General features: G+C 35.1%; 2 protein-coding genes across 2 annotated transcripts in view; one reads left to right on the top strand and one right to left on the bottom strand.

The window, feature by feature from the left end:
• The window catches only part of ae48 (alpha-esterase 48), a 31905-nt gene extending 28297 nt beyond the window's left edge, over positions 1-3608 (top strand). The window contains exons 4-5 of the mRNA XM_073092532.1: positions 543-1813; positions 2260-3608. Of these exons, the coding sequence (XP_072948633.1) occupies positions 543-1813; positions 2260-2983 (1995 nt within the window). The 3' untranslated portion in view covers positions 2984-3608. The remainder of the gene's footprint in view (positions 1-542; positions 1814-2259) is intronic.
• Positions 3609-7292: 3684 nt separating this feature from the next.
• On the bottom strand, positions 7293-16362 carry LOC140756986 (esterase FE4). Its single transcript, XM_073092531.1, has 4 exons — positions 16104-16362; positions 12587-12723; positions 9792-11074; positions 7293-8844 (listed from the first exon to the last, which is right to left on the bottom strand). Exons 2-4 carry the CDS (start codon positions 12716-12718, stop codon positions 8685-8687), a joined length of 1575 nt encoding a protein of 524 aa, XP_072948632.1. The 5' UTR covers positions 12719-12723; positions 16104-16362; the 3' UTR covers positions 7293-8684.
• Positions 16363-16607: the final 245 nt, after the last annotated feature.

Genomic DNA, 16607 nt, shown 5'->3' with positions numbered 1-16607 from the left:
GCGGAGGGTAATGTTAATTGAGTGTTTGTGTGTCTTATTCTTTGGCACGCTACAGCCTAAACGGCTTGACGGATTAACATATGAGGTGTCGTTGGATTCGTATGAATTGTGGAACATAGACTATATTTTAGGCATTCGGGTTTTTATTTGTACTTTTTAATAAAAGTGGCTGTGTTCCAGTGTGGCATAAACTTTTTCGAAGCCTTTTTGTCTTAGGTTTTAGTGGCAACACATCTCGGAAATGTATGTCTCCCTTACCACACCCTTTAAACCAGAACACATCAGCGCTTCAATGCTCTTATTAAGCAGAAATATGTAGGTGTGGCGGTAGTGCCGCCGGAGTCAGTAAAAGATTCTATCTCCTTAAAGTTGAAGTTATTTTAAAATCACAGTTAGTCACTTCATTTTTATTTATTTGTGATTTCAAAACCATACAATCTTCTTATAAAAAACCCTGTAACGCCTTAATATAATTTACTTACTTAATTGATACAAATATTTATTACTTACGATGTTAAAAAATCTATTTTTCTTCATTCCAGGCCCCACAAGAGCCGGAGTCATGGGAGGGGATACGAGATGCCTCATCAGAAGGCAACATCAGCGCTCAGTTACACCCAGAAAACAAGGAATACATTGGCGACGAAAACTGCCTCTTCCTCAACGTTTACACCCCAAATATTGATGGGGAATTCCTCCCAGTCATGGTCTTCATACACGGAGGAGGATTCCGCTACGGGTCAGGCAGTTCTTCCTTATACGGCGGGCATTATTTAGTCGAGAAAGACGTGGTGGTTGTGACGATAAACTACAGATGTGGTGCGTTAGGTTTCCTCAGCTTAAACACTCCTGAAGTCCCTGGAAATGCTGGGCTCAAAGACATCGTTCAAGCTATCCGTTGGGTGAAGCAAAATATCGGTTCTTTCGGTGGTAATTCAGGAAATATCACCGTTTTTGGTCAAAGCGCGGGTGGTGTGGCGGCGTCAATCTTAGCCGCTAGTCCGTTGACGAAGAACTTGATCAGCAAAGTGATCATCCAATCCGGAGTAGCCTTAAACAGCTGGGCGTTCCAGAAAGATCCTGTTGGAAACGCAAGGAAATTAGCTGATGCGTTGGGTTGCGAATCTGGGGATGTGGACGAGATATTAGAGTTCCTATCCACAACGCCGGTTAAGGACATCGTTGAAGCGTACGACAGGTTCAACCCACGTGAGACATTTGTTGAAAAGGGTACGATGATGTTCACTGCTGTCGTCGAAAAGGAGTTTCCGGGGGTTGAAAGCGTTTTGACTGAGCCGTTCATAGATGTTTTGAGTTCTGGAAGAATCGCGAACGTTCCGATCATGATTGGAGCGAATGGGCTCGAGTTTACACGAGAACGGAGTGCTGAGGACTTACAAACCTACATCCCTGCTGAGTTGCACATAGAGAGGAACAGTGAGGAGTCACTAGCGATCGCTGCTGGCATACGGAGGCTATACTTCAAGGACAAATCTCCAACTGGAGTCGAAAGCATTGCTGAGAGATTCGAGCTTTTATCAGACATCCTAATCAACGTAGATACACACAGATTCATAACTTATTTGGTAAAAGTGACGAACAAACCAATTTACTTCTACAATTTCGATTATGTTGGAGAGTTGAATACTAACAAGAATATGATTGATACCCTCGGGTTGACCCATGCGGCTCATGGTGATGAACTGGGTTATCTCTTTAAGAATGATGCGCAGAAGGGCGTCGAGCCGACGTCTGAGGATGTAATGACCAGAGAACGGATGCTGAGGCTCTGGACCAACTTTGTTAAAACTGGGTAAGTTGATTGTTAAGGTTAAGATTTAAATTAGTCGAAGTATTTAAGAACTCGTAATAAAAGAGATTTACTCCCTGCTGTGATTAAAATGTCGCATTTATCAGCATATTGATTTGGAGTGCAGAAGATCCTGGGTTCGATTCCTGGTGAGACATACCTAAATGTACCCAAAGGGACAAAGCAAGACTTCTTTCTTTATCTAATCATTGCATAGTGTTTTATTCTTATCTGACATTTGAATTTACTGTTTTTATGCAGAAGGTTCTGGGTTAAAAACTTGGTCAAACATACCTTAGTAATAGTGATATTAATAGACTTCTATTAATCTATATGTTCATAACATAATTGTATAGTAGTTGCAAAGCGAGAATCTTATTTTTTCCTTATAAAGCGTTTATGCATAATAATAATAAATATAACCCTTAAAATATTCCCATTAATTTCAGGAATCCCACACCAGACGAGAACAAATACATAACAGTAACTTGGCAACCAGTTACTAAAGACAACCTCTACTGTCTCAAACTCGGGAACGAGCTGTCCCTTATAACAAACCCGAATAGGGAGAAGATGGAATACTGGGAGGAGCTCTACACCAAGTTCTATAGAATCTGGGACCACCCCAGAAGCACAGAGGCTAAAACCGACACAAAGATCGAAGAAATCCAAGTTTTCTTAGACACAACACCAGTTATTGTCCAAGAAACTGTTATAAGAACAGTTACAACTATCGAAGAATCTGGCTCTGATATTCAAATTACAGAAGATGTTCAAGTTATTGTTGATGATAAAGATGAGTTTGCAGACGCAGTTGTCATTTCAGAACAGGTTGATTCACCTAAAGAGGTTTTACAAGATAACGTGTGTCTTCAAGATACTCCAGAGGAAAACGTGTGTGTAAAAGATATCGTAGCTAAAGAAATCCACGCGCCAGAGGTAGTGGAAGTCAAAGAAGTAGAGAAACAAAGAGAGAATGGTGTTAATTCTCATTTCAATGGAAATTCTGAAAAGAAGCCGCGACCTTCGAATGAAATTAAGATGGTACAGTCAAGCAATGGGTATCCCAAAGATGTGATCAGAGCGAACGACCCACCAGAGGATGATCTACCCAAAAATATAGGTGTCAACAAATTTGTCAACTTTTTCGAGTCCCTCGGAGCGAAAAAGTAAATTTTTTCGCCGAATTGTAAAAGGCATTGGGTAACTGGGCAATTTAAAGTAAATTGAACCTTTAAATAAATTCTTTGTCATTAAAAAGTACCTATTACATTGTAAAAAATAATATTGAAATAATGACTATTAAAATTACTTAAAATAAAAAATGAAAAAAATCGGTTTTAAAGCTTAATTTCGTAGTTGTTCATAAGCTTAAAGATTTTTACATTTAAAATCATTTTTAAAATAATTACAATTTTTGTATCAACATTTCAATTTTAGCTTGTTATATAAGACTCAAGTTTAATTCTTATATTTAAACTTTTCTTTACAAGTTTACATTTAACTAATGATACATAATTATAATTTTTTAAGTATCTTTTTTAAAGTAAGTATTTTTAAAACGGTTTTTTTGTCCTAATTATTCCTTTTACGATTCGGCTAAAACCCGGGAGTTGCAAAGTTAAAGCAGATATTTATAATGAGCATTTTATGCATTTATATATTTACAGTATTTATTTACATTCCGTCGGACTTTTACATTTCTTATTCGTATGAAATAATTGTATTTACTATGACTTAGTATATGGATGTTGGGTCTTTTCACGAAAAATAACAATTTTTTTCTTAGGCTGGTACATACATGTGTCTATTATGTTAAAATATAAAAATTATTCACTCATAATTTTTATTACATAAAACGTCATTGACGTTTGATCGTCAGCACGGGCAAATGGCAACTGACGCGTAATTGTAGCTTCTTGTCATATTTGTAGCACTTTTAATTCCGACATTTTTGAGTCTAGACCCAATGTCCTTTACTTAGTCAGTCTATGAATGTCTTATATTAAATTGTTCTATACACAATCTTTTAAATCTAGTTATTTCTCAAAATAATTTAATTTGTTGTGTCCTATCTGTATAAACATTCCTATAACGCATTTATTTAGACGTCTTTTAATTGGTAAATTATTTCTTAAAAATTCTAAATTATTTATTGAACTAATTTTTAAATTAAATTTTAATTAACAATTTGATTGGTATTGTGATGTTGGTGCCTTGTTAAAATTTTAGAGCGTTTGTCCACCGCTGCCGTCACCGAGAACGAGATGACGGCGCCGAAGTAGCGGTTCATACATTTCGGGTGCGTTGCATCGAAAGCCCGGTTAAAGTTTGCGTTAAAGTTAAATATAACAGCAACTTTGACGATAGCGATGGAATGTAAGAATTCTATGTTGCACCAAGTGATTTGTCATTTGTGTCGCTGTCACCGCAATTTTTATAGATAGGTATATTAGATAGGGAAGTTGACAAATACAGTAACTTTAACCGAACGAAATCGAACGGTTAAAGTTAGGTATTAGTTATGACGTAATTTTAACCTCAACTAAAATGGTCCAACGAATTATTTTTTAACCATTGATTTGACGGTTGGTTAGGCTTCTGTAAATGTTAAAGTTACATGATGCAACCCTCCCTTACTATAGCCGCGTGTTCACCGCACGTCCGTCACTTCATATTAATGTCGGCCCGAATAATCTCCTTCTCGGTGACCTTCCAGTGACGGCAGCGGTGGACAAACGCTCCTAATGTATAATTGTATTTCTAGATTTTTTAAGTTTGAATATACTGCCATTATGTTGGATAAAGCGGTTTACGTGGATGGATGTCGGGGGATTCATTTTATTTACAGACAGAGCGTATCAGACGCGTAACGTGACAGACGTAAGTTTGGTATTCTCCATCTATTTTTCAGTCCGCATTTAAATTTTGGATGATAATCATTTTCATGATTAAATTCCAAAGTGATGATAAATGATCATGATGACTGCTAAAGAAAGGGGTCATTTATATGAAAATCCTATTTTTTGTCATCCGACTAATAATCGCACCGGCATACGTCAATGTGTAAACCGTCTTACTAAAGCTAGATTCACAATAGATACTTTTTCTCTTAAATTGAGCCGGTTTTAAGATTTTCGAATGAAAAACGCCTATCACCCTAAGCACTATTAAAAGGTGACATCTCTTATGTCTTTGTCTTTTGAAAACAGCTTTTCAATCGAAGGGTCCGGGCTTCGAATCCCAGGCACACACTTCTGATTTTCCAAAGTTATGTGCGTATTAGAATTTAATTTTCACTTGCTTAAACAGTCAAGGAAAACATTGCGAGCAAACTTGCATGCTGTTATTTGTCAACAGTTCTCAAAAGGTGTTTATCTTTTTTAATACTACTTAAGGTTGTATTCTAAAGGTGCAATATTAACACATCCATTTTGGAATACATTATTTATGGAACCAAGTCATTATTTTGAATTGGCATTATGTCAGGCCATAATAAGCTCGTCATTTGAGGCATTTCTTTAATATGCACATTTTGTAAGAATATTATTTTGTTAAGTATTATTAGGTACTATCGTAATCAAAAACTGACTGTATTTTCTGTTTTCATATTTTGAAGCAAAAAATTGTGTTATTTTCCGGCTTTATTGAAAATTAATTAAAGTATAATTATGGTTAATATAAAAGTATGTCTTTACCGAAAACTAAATTATGATCTTAACTCTTACTTGGAGTTTTAAGATCGAATATTAACGCACTGATTTCAACGATGTAACAATTAGATACTCGCCGAGTACAGACGAATGGGTGCGAATATAGTGTGAAATAATTCATTTTTGCGCACCTTTTACATACTACATCTTATATCTAATTATTCGGCAATCTATTTGTCGGATTATTCGCGAGTATCTAAATGTTACGTTATAACAGCTGGACTGCATTGCGTTTGGTTAGCATTGTAAATTACAGTACCAATCCTTACTTTATATGGATCTTTGGTTGGTATAAAGTCAGTTAAAACTATAATTTCTTTCTATCTTCCTACATTTTTATTATGAAGTCATTTTTCATGTATTTTATGTATAGATGTGCCAATAAATAACCTAGTGATAACATTTCATTTTATTACAACAGTATAGTTGATTGATGCTGTATTTTTATAATTATAATTAAAATAAAATCTTGTAAATTTATCGGCTGTTTTATTTATAACTTCGTTATACATATTACATACCTATTTTAGGTGACTCTTCTAGAAAAATATTGTCTTAAGCTCTTCTAAATACTCATGTTTCCAAAAATTTTCAAGAATCAAGAATTTTCGATTAATCGAACTCCATTGCCAATAATTAGAATCTAACGAACAGCTTTGAAATAAAAAAACCGTATTATAACTATATTAATATTTACTTTTTCACATTAACAATAACATTTTATATTATAGGAGTAGCAGACGAGCATGCAGTCCACCTGATGATAAGTGGCTACTGCCGCCCATGGACATCTGTAATCAACCCCAGGTAAGATTAGTTATCTACCTGAGCCACAGATGCGACGCTACCCCTGACTAAGCTGGAATGCCTCGGAAAAGTACTCGTATATCTCCTTTACCACACCCTTCAAACCAGAACATAGCAGCGCTTAGCACTGCTAACCACAGAGGGTTCTACCATTAGGATTCAACATAAACATATAAAGAGATTATGTGTAAACCGTAATTGCTTTTTTGATGGTACCACTAAAACTTTTATCGTGGTGGAACCCTCTGTGGTTCGAGTACCCCTGGAGTACTCCGGAGACGAACCTCGTAATTCTACCAACTTTAACTATCATTTACGCGGAAACACTGGGGCTACTTACTGGTAGCCCCAGTGTAAAAAGCGTCAGTTTTTTTTACGGAGAAAAAATCTACAATAGTACACATGCCAAACAATATCAATATATATTTCTATTAATTAACAAAAAATAGACTTTTATAAAAAATATAACATTAAGTACAAATAACATTAGAAAAATAAAAAAACTAATTGTTTTAAACACAAATCACGTATCAACTCCAAATATGGCTTACTTTAGATGGGAGACAAGACGCCTCGCTACTTCTAAGGAATTGTTGGAATATATTGTATAAGTCTCCTTTACCATACTACAAACTAGACAACAATATCGCTTAAGATTTTTTCTAGACATATGTATGGCGGTTTTGCCTACGCAGTTACAAAGCGTTTGGCCAGCTAATAGATTGAATTAAAAAAAATATTGTTTATCATAGGCCCGCGCCAGACATGGCACAAACATTTGAACACACTGAAGCACGGGTATTTGATTATTTGTTCAAAGCTTGCTTCCAACATTTGCACTTTGCCTTTGTCGGTATTTCGAGCGCACATCAAAGCGTTCAAACTTCAAATATGTAAGGAGCCTGCTACACATACACAAAGTCCAGTTGCTAGGAGCCTATGACAGTATGACTATGATTAGTGACAGGTTAAAAAATTAAACAAATAAGTGTTCAAATGTGTGAGCAAAGTCTTTGTTCAAATATTTGTTTATGTCTGGCGCCGGGGCTATACTAAGACGAAGGAATATTACAAAATCACATTACATTTCCTTCAATATCTTTAAATTATTCAATATCAATATATCTGTGCAATATGCAACATATCCGCGCAATATGAGTTGTAGTTTAAATTAGAAAGTGTTGGAATCTACTACGAACAAAAACATAACGTTAAAAAAATATATTATCACAATTTCTTGCAATACCTTTGAACTTTGTTCAATATATTAATATTGCGTTCAATTCCGGGCAATATGTTTAATCATGTTCATATTACACAATATCATTAAACAAGTTCATATTGCATTGAATGTTTAGCATTTATTATTTATCAAATATTAAGGCCCTTAATTTTTTTGTATTGACATATCTTCAACAAGATTTGAAAACAACGACAAATGAAATGAAATATTTCAGAAACTAGACAGGGTGAATTTTTCAAATAGGCCTTCAGGGCCAAATCCGAAACTATAAGGGTTAGCGTAAATGCTGAAAGAAATTACGAGGCCGATTTTGATAAAAATTAAAACTGCATCATTAGTTTTTTAAAATGTATTTTTCCCTAGCCGGGAATCGAACGAGTTCATTTTGAAAAAAAAATACACCCTCTATTTTATTCCTGTATCTGATAGTGTTGTTTATAAGGATCAAATTCTTGAAAATTCACCCTGTATAATTAAAGATATTATTTCACTGAATATTATGTGATTGTAAGTATGCTATCGATTGACACATTGCTTATTAGTGACCATTAATACTATATTTTTTCAATATGGCGATTTGGTGGGTACATCAAAAAACGTTCGATTAATTTTACATTTTAAGAATATACAATGTACATCCATATTGATATTGCATATTGATTTAAGAGTCAGTTATTCACCTAACCTAGACAAAATACAACTATTAAGTAAGTCATTAAACTATTTATGACTATTTAAATGTACTTGACCTATGTTTTATATGAATGGATTTTAACAATCCATTATTTAAGTATAATCAACGCCAAACTGCTAGTCCGCTCTGAAGTTGTTGCGCACAACTACAAACATATACTCCGTAGCAACGTAAGGGCATACTAACGCAGCTATGTACCCGCGGACGAGAGCGGACAGCGGAGGATGCCGGGGCGGGTGCTACAATTTGCTATTCTACGCGACTCGCTTCTATATTCAGAGCGGACTAGCAGTTTAGCGCGGACTAGGAGTTTGGCGCGGCCTATACCTAAATCAACTCATTAGAACTATTAAGTAAGTCATTAAACTATTTATGGCAATTCAAATATATTTGATCTATTTTATATGCGCGTATTTTTCAAAGCTTCGACTTTTCGTTCATAAGATCGAACCAAAATTCGTATTTTTCGAAATTGGGATATCGAGTTAATTTTATTTCATCGTCTACATTGAGGCATAATTTCTTTTCTGTGTTATATGGCAGCCATTCTTGTTCTTGATTTGTCCATGTTGGCTTACTGAAAACAAAATAATATTAAATTAAAACAGTGTAGATATTTGCTTTCAGAAATTTGTTTACAGATTTAAGATCTTTATTTTTCTCTTTAAGAATAAAAAAATTACTTACAGAAAAATAAAAATAAGAATATAAGTCAATTATAATTTACTGAAGGTGGTAATTATAATTAATTGATTAATTAATTATTATAAAACGGCAACAGCAACCATGGTAAAATAATTATATTAAGTGACAATTATTTTAGTCATATATTTTTAATTATATGTTACTACTAATCCATCAAATAAATTCTCATACTGAAAAATATGTCTACCAATACATGTAGTAATTTTATTTTTAACCTAGATGGCGCTGATTTCAATAGAAAGCAAATAAATAATGTGTTACATCGGCATGTAAAACGTCATTCTCCGCTAAAAGTACGTTCTAAACCGGTTTCCCAAACACCAATAGAAGTAAGCTTAAAAAACACCCATTAAAGAAAGAAAGAAAGAAAGAAACCATTTATTTTACATGCTATACAAGTTACAACATACAAAAGAAAATAATAACATTACATTTTATAATTACATTTAATTACAGTAATTACGAGAATAACCGTTACTATAAAAATAACATATCTATCATTAATAATATATCTATCATTTTTATAATATTAAAGTAGTAAAAAGTAACATTTTTCTACGACGAGCATCCAGTTCACCGTATGTTAAGTGGCCGCTACCACCCATGGATATCTGTAATCAACTCCCTTCCAACTAGAACACAGCAAAGCTGAATACATTAGGCGGAAATTATTACGTATTTATTAGGGAATTATTAAGTCCTCAGGCGGAAATAGCCGTAAGTGCCTCTAAATTCAACCACAAAAGGCTCTGTCATCGTCGGCTATCATAAAAATAAGATATAGAAATTGTAGAAGACTTTAGAAGAGTTATTTCTTACCCAGTTTTAGCAAAATTACACCACGCCTCGGTCAGTGCGTCCACAACCATTTTCTCTTTTCCCTTACACAATCCAATCTTACTTTTCTTATAAAATATATACTGCGCCAAATCTCCATGCGATGCACCTTTTATTCCCAACTTCTTCATTACCCTTGTATTCATTGCGCCGTTATAAGAAAACACACAAACATATGTATTGACATATTTTGATATAGCTTCTATAAACATTGCCGTGTCCCGCCCAAAGTATACGTCGCTAACCAAATTTATATAGTCCGAACGGTTTTTTCCAGGCTCTTCACCTTTGAAATAGAATTTGCGTAAACTATTCGCGAATTTAACCGCTTTAGGCGTTCCCAGTTTGATCGACAGGAACCTAGGTATGAAATATTGAAAGTCGTCTTCTATATAAAAGTTTCCCTGCCCATCATCTTGGAGAAACAGAGCACCTTCGTGAGAAGATATCGATGTGAGCACTGGTATCTTTTTGAAGCGATTATTTCTTAAAGACGCATGTGGAGATTCTTCAAAATACCTTTGAATGCCGGCAAATTGCTTTTCGATGACGGGAAGAAAGTACGCATTGATTATTGAAGGTGGTCTGCTCAATTCAGCGTTCACGAATGCATTGATCAACTCATCTAGAGGCGCCTCAGTTAGATATTCAGCCAATGTCCTTTGATCAGTAACTTTCTTCCCCATAATATTAGTTATATTTCTCGCCTTTGCAACTTCGTCTTCCTCAACCATAAATAAGTCAGACAACAAATTGCCTGATTGAGCAATAATTTTGGTAATCAACCCGTCAGCCATTTTCGAGGATAAATAGCTAGAGACTATACCAGCTCCAGCGCTTTCCCCAAAAGCAACAATATTATTGGGATCTCCATTAAAATGCTCTATATTATCCTTAACCCATTTCAAAGCCATGATTGTGTCTTTCATTCCTGCGTTACCAGGTATATCTGGAGTGTTTAAACAGAGGAAGCCTAATATATGCAGCCTATAGTTAATTGTGACCAAAATAACGTCATGTCGTATCAAGAAATCCGGTCTGTAATAGTCTCCCTGACCAACTATAAGTCTACCGCCGTGCACGAAGAATAAAACTGGGAGTTTAGCTGTTTCTTTTTCTGGTAATTTTGGTGTATAAACGTTGAGGTAGAGGCAGTCCTCTGAACCTTCTAAGACTAGATTTCCATATGGATTGATTTGTGCGCATTTGTTTCCTGGTTTTGTAGCGTCTCGAACTCCTGACCAATTTTCTGGTTCCTGTGGGGACTGAAATAATTAAATAGTAAGTGAACATGTCTATTGAAGAGTAAAATTTCATATTAACCTAAACTATTTACACTAATGTCCCCTCAGTGGTCAAAATTCTATCATAATATAAATTATTATACAATTTTGAACGTTGAAGAAGAACGAAACGTTCTCAAACAAAAACAATAAAATCGGTTGCCAAAATAAAGAAAATTATACGGATAATTCTTTGCAAGGGGTAAAAGTAGACCTCATTTGAAACTAATTTAGTCATGTAATACCATGTCTGAAATTCGGGTGCTTCAGAGTTATTCAAGATTTAAGGATTTAGATAAAATCCCACTTTTTATGTTAAAGTGGCATAAAAACATTAAATTTTTCATATTATCAGTACCGACGATACGGTATTAACTTATGTAAAGAAAAACGGTAAAGATCTTTCAAATACATTAAAATTGAATATAAGCACATCAATATTCGAGGTGAAGTTAGGTTAAATAAATTATAAAGATATTTGCCTATGAATTTTAAATTTCAACCTTTTGAATGACACAAAATCAAAATTGTTGAAGTAAAATTTAATTTGTCTAATGACGCGTGAAACAGTGGCTGCTTTACGTATGAAGAGTCATAGTCCTTCCGTGGCAAAGCATCTATGATCGGCTTCAGGTAGAACCTGTTCCATATGGAGTTGTTACAGATGTCCATAAGGCAGTGCCTTTTTTTTGTTTACGAGGAGGAAACCTTCAAAAGGTACCCGGTGCCGTGGGAGCGACACAGGGTTATGTGGGATTCTTACCGCACTAAAACCCCCCCGGTGGCCGTCCTCTACGTTGCCAAGAGGACTCCGGGATCTCCTACGGAACGCAACCGGAGTCCTCTGAACGCGTTGCCCCTTCGGGCTCCAACCAGGTGAGCTCCATGACTCGCCACACCGTCTGGTGTTTACGACAGTATTATGTGTGGTCGCACACACCGCCGTCCTTCCCGGAGTTGCTTACCGGACGGCTAGACCTCTTGCCGCCCGCAACCCCGGAAGCCCCCTTTTAGTCGCCTCTTACGACAGGCACGGGATACCGTAGCCCTATTTAAAGTCCCTCGACTACAGGGACAAAGGCAGAGACTTACCATCAGATGGACTGAATGCTTGCTAGAAAATGACGTTTAAACTTTTAACGTGTGAATTTTTCCTGCTTTTTTAAATTATGGAAACATCAAACGAGCTTACAGTCCATCTAATGGTAAATGGCTACTACCGCCCATGGACATGTGTCATCAACCTCAGATAGGATTGGGTCCGACTTGTGGTCAGCCACTACGTGTTGCTACCCCTAAGGAATAAGCTCCAATTCCTCGGATAAGTAAGTCTTCCTTATCACGCCCTTCAGAGCAGAATACAACAGCGCTTAATACTTCTGTTATTATGCAGAAATAAGTGGGGCGGTAGGGCTTCCGGATCTAACCACAAAGGGCTCTACCAACTTTAAAAAAAAGATATGTTGATGATACCCAATATAAAAATTTACTTACCCTAAATCTCAACTGTCCCACCGGCGGCTTTGCGTAAGGAATGCCTTCGAAGCTGAAGTAGGTTTGACCAAAGTGACTCTTGGCCACTTTACCCTCCAACACGCCCTGTGTCACTTTCACTTTACAGGACATATTCGCTGAAAAAAATCTCTTATGTATCTTAGTCTGTTTAGGGATTAGGGGAGAGAGGGGTTCTTAACAGCTAAATTAACCCTATTTACACCATTTTCCTCTCAATATTCGGCACGGGTCTAAAGTCAGAATGAGAAGGATTAAGGCCATAGTCCACCACGCTAGCCGAGTATGGATTGGTAGACTTCGCATACCTTTAAAAACATAGTTATTTTTAGATCTGTATAGAACTCAGGCATTTCCTCATGATGTTTTCCTTCACAACTCATGCAAATGATAATTAATTTCTAATATGCACATAATGTCAATTCGATTCCTGGATTCCCAGTCAGAAAAAAAATACGACGGTATGGTATAGTTTGCGCCAAACTGTTAGTCCGCTCTGAAGTTGTTGCGAGCAGGTGTAGTCATACAATTTGCCATGGCGACGCGATTCATTTCTATATTCAGAGCGGACTAGCAGTTTTACGCGCACTATAATAGTATCTAGAATAATGAGAGTCCCTGGAAAATTTTGAAATGTATACCTTTGGCAAGATACGAAATTTGTACACTGCAGGTTTTAATACACTTTTTGAAAGACGATTATCCTAATCAATCAAGTTTGAAAATCTTTAAGACCTTTTTTATTAGGGTCAAAATACAATCCTACACTTGATCCCATTAAACACACTTGATCCTAGAAATATAAATAAATTACGTCTTATAATTTATGAGATTTATAGAAATAAAACGAAAACACACTTCTTTAAAATAAAATACGTAAAAAACACTTTTCTTACTTAATATTGACTCAGACACCGTCACGACCCACACGTTCTTAAAATCGAGTGTTTGAAACAAATTTATCCAAACACTTTTATTTATGCATCGTATTATTTTTCACTAGTATTCGGTACGCCGGTCTTCGCCCGCGTTTTATTGTAATGTAGATTAGATTTAATAGAAATAAAAGATACGTAATCTATGTTACAATGAGTCGGCGAAAAAGGTCGTAAATAGAAAGACAAATAATACGTAAAATTATGCGTCAATTTTTATGTTAGAAATAAGGTATCGAAAATAAACAATCATGAAGTTTTTCGAACTCTACTTTAACATGCTTTTAGATAGGTGGCGCTGTACAAAATCCGATAGGTGGCGCTTGAGGTTCTTGTCGCAGAACTGTCTGCATGCATGTCTGCTTCATCAGCATCAGCTGTCTGTTAATTGAACCCAGACACCTATGCATATCTAGTTTTTTAAATATAATATAGGAGTAGCAAACGAGCATGCAGTCCACCTGATGGTAAGTGGCTACTGCCACCCATGGACATCTGTAATCAACCTCAGAAAGGAGTAGATATTCCTAACTTAGGTCGGACAGATGCGTCACTACCTCTGAGCGTCCCAGCTTAGTAAGCTGGGACGCTTTGGAAAAGTATGTCTCCTTTACCACACCCTTGAAAACAGAACACTGCTGTTATGAGGCAGAGAGTCGAACCACAAAGGGGAGAATACACTTGAGTCACGCAAGCATTAATATATTTAATTCATGAATATTAAAAGCATGTTTAAATAAATTAATATTGAGACGTGCATATTATGGAGTTTCTTTTACCATTTTTTGCTATTGCAATAACACTTTAATATGGTTGTGGTATAGGATTTTCTTTTACATATATAGCTGTTGCCTGGGACTGCGCAGAATATAACATAACATGATACAAAAATACAGCCACTATTTTATTTTAGGGGTTCATTTTCCAAAAATGTTGAAACAGATTTTCTACTACTTTGATTAAACCAAATGCTATGCAAATGCTATATTTCATATTGTTTGCTTTAAAATTGACAGATGTTTGATCTAACTTCCCACCTCTATTTGGCCCCTTAAGGGTGGCATATCTAAAAAAAACCTTTCAATGTGGAGCTCGCTAAAAATGATAACTGGAAAACTACCAAGGCTTGCCAAAGAATATGACATACATATGCCTGAAAAACATTATTCACCAAAGTTCAGTAAAAAAATAAAAAAAAACATGAATTACATTAGTATGACAATCAAAATAATTGTGGAGTAAGTCATTTAGTTAAATGTAATATAATATAATGACAAACAAACTCATAGACAAATAACAAATATTTACTGTAAAGTAAATTCTTACTCATGATTATGATTATATATAATATTATCAATAATTAATTAAATTAATTAATAATAATATTAAATCTGTGGTTATTTATTTTATTTGCAGTAAATAAATCATGATTAAGATAAAGGGGGTTTATGATTGCTGAAAATAAACACTTTAAATAACTAGAGAATTTTTACACCAATACCAAACTGCTTAAAAATATAGAATGACACCTCATATGTTAAAATTTATGCATACATTCCACCGAATTGCAGACATTTTTCACTCTACACATAGATGTGGCGATGGTATAGTTCGCGCCAAACTGCTAGCCCACTCTGAAGTTTCTGAATTAGAATTGAGTAGCTTGCGAGTGAGTCATATAAAAGATTTATATCTTCACGAAAGAGCTAAATCTCTCAATCAAAGGAGCTCATCAACTCCGACGATTTTGAATTATATCTTTATATCCGCGTCACATGGTTGAGTTCATAGGTCCATACAATTCCGGATATAAGATCTTCTTCAACTCTACAGTGTTATACTCGCTCGCGAGTGAGTGATGAGTCAAGTGAGCAACTGACTGACAGAGTCTGATTTGTGTCAAATGCATTACGTATTAAACACTAAATTAAAATCTTTTTTCTTTGCTAAGAATATGAAAACAGGGATATACAAATAGCGTTGGCTGTGAAATTTATATATAATTTCTTGCCAGTTTTGTATTAATTATAGGAATCAAAAATGTTGTCAAAACATTTTGATCTGATTCTCTGAAATACTGATATAAAATGTCGCTTATATTGTTACAGAGCTACTGAGTTAAAGTGAGCTACTGAGCTAAAAGAGTGATATATATCACTGAGTTCAAAATATATATCTCTCTCTTTTCACTTTAGTGATATATTTTGCGCACCTCTACTCTGAATAGTGGCAGTGCGATTCATTTCTATATTGAGAGCGGACTAGCAGTTTTACGCGGACTATGCCTCCCTTGTCGAACCATATTGGTTCTACCACCATACACATCATGATAAAACATCATGATTAATGCCATTGCGACCTCGTCGTATATATAATATATATCGTCTGAAATTTCTCGCGATCTTTGCCCCTTGACATTTTTTCTTTTGGCGGGAATTTGATAAGAAATCTGCATAATCTATGCTCATTCTAATTAAAAATAAACCTTGGATTAGATAAATACCGTGATAGATCACTTAATTTTAACTATTTACTTAAATTCTAGCTTTGGATTAGATAAATACCTTAATAACGTTTGCTTCTTCTATGGTTTCAGTAAGATAAAACCGGTTGATTTATTCAGGTTAATTGGAAGTATTTGGAACAATTGGTCTCCATAAAATTAAAAAACTTGTACATTTGAAGTACGAACGTGTTATATGTACAACAGGAAAGTACTGGAATGATATGTTATTTTTAAAGAATACACGCAATGTAACTAATTAATATACATAACCGTTTCAGTATATACAAGTGTACACTGTGAAAGTGTTAATTAATACATTTTATCATTATGTTAATCAGTAACTCATATTCAAAAATATTTATTTTACTCATGTCACAATGACATTGTCATTGTCATGTTATTGAAATTTCAAATAGCAGTATCACAGATTATTAATAATTATAGTTTAAAAACTATAAACCACGCTACAACGCACTAGGAAAAACGTTAATGCTGATTCTTGATAATCCTGATGAGGTGAATGGGATAAAATTATTTAAATCGTGTATTGTCATTGGTTCTT

Source organism: Epargyreus clarus, unplaced genomic scaffold (assembly GCF_041222505.1).
Source record: "Epargyreus clarus isolate Ecla_fem2 unplaced genomic scaffold, WU_Ecla_fem_2.2 ptg000036l, whole genome shotgun sequence".
NCBI lineage: Eukaryota > Metazoa > Arthropoda > Insecta > Lepidoptera > Hesperiidae > Epargyreus > Epargyreus clarus.
The sequence above is the reverse complement of the archived record's forward strand: the minus strand, read 5'-3'. Positions and strand labels throughout refer to the sequence as shown.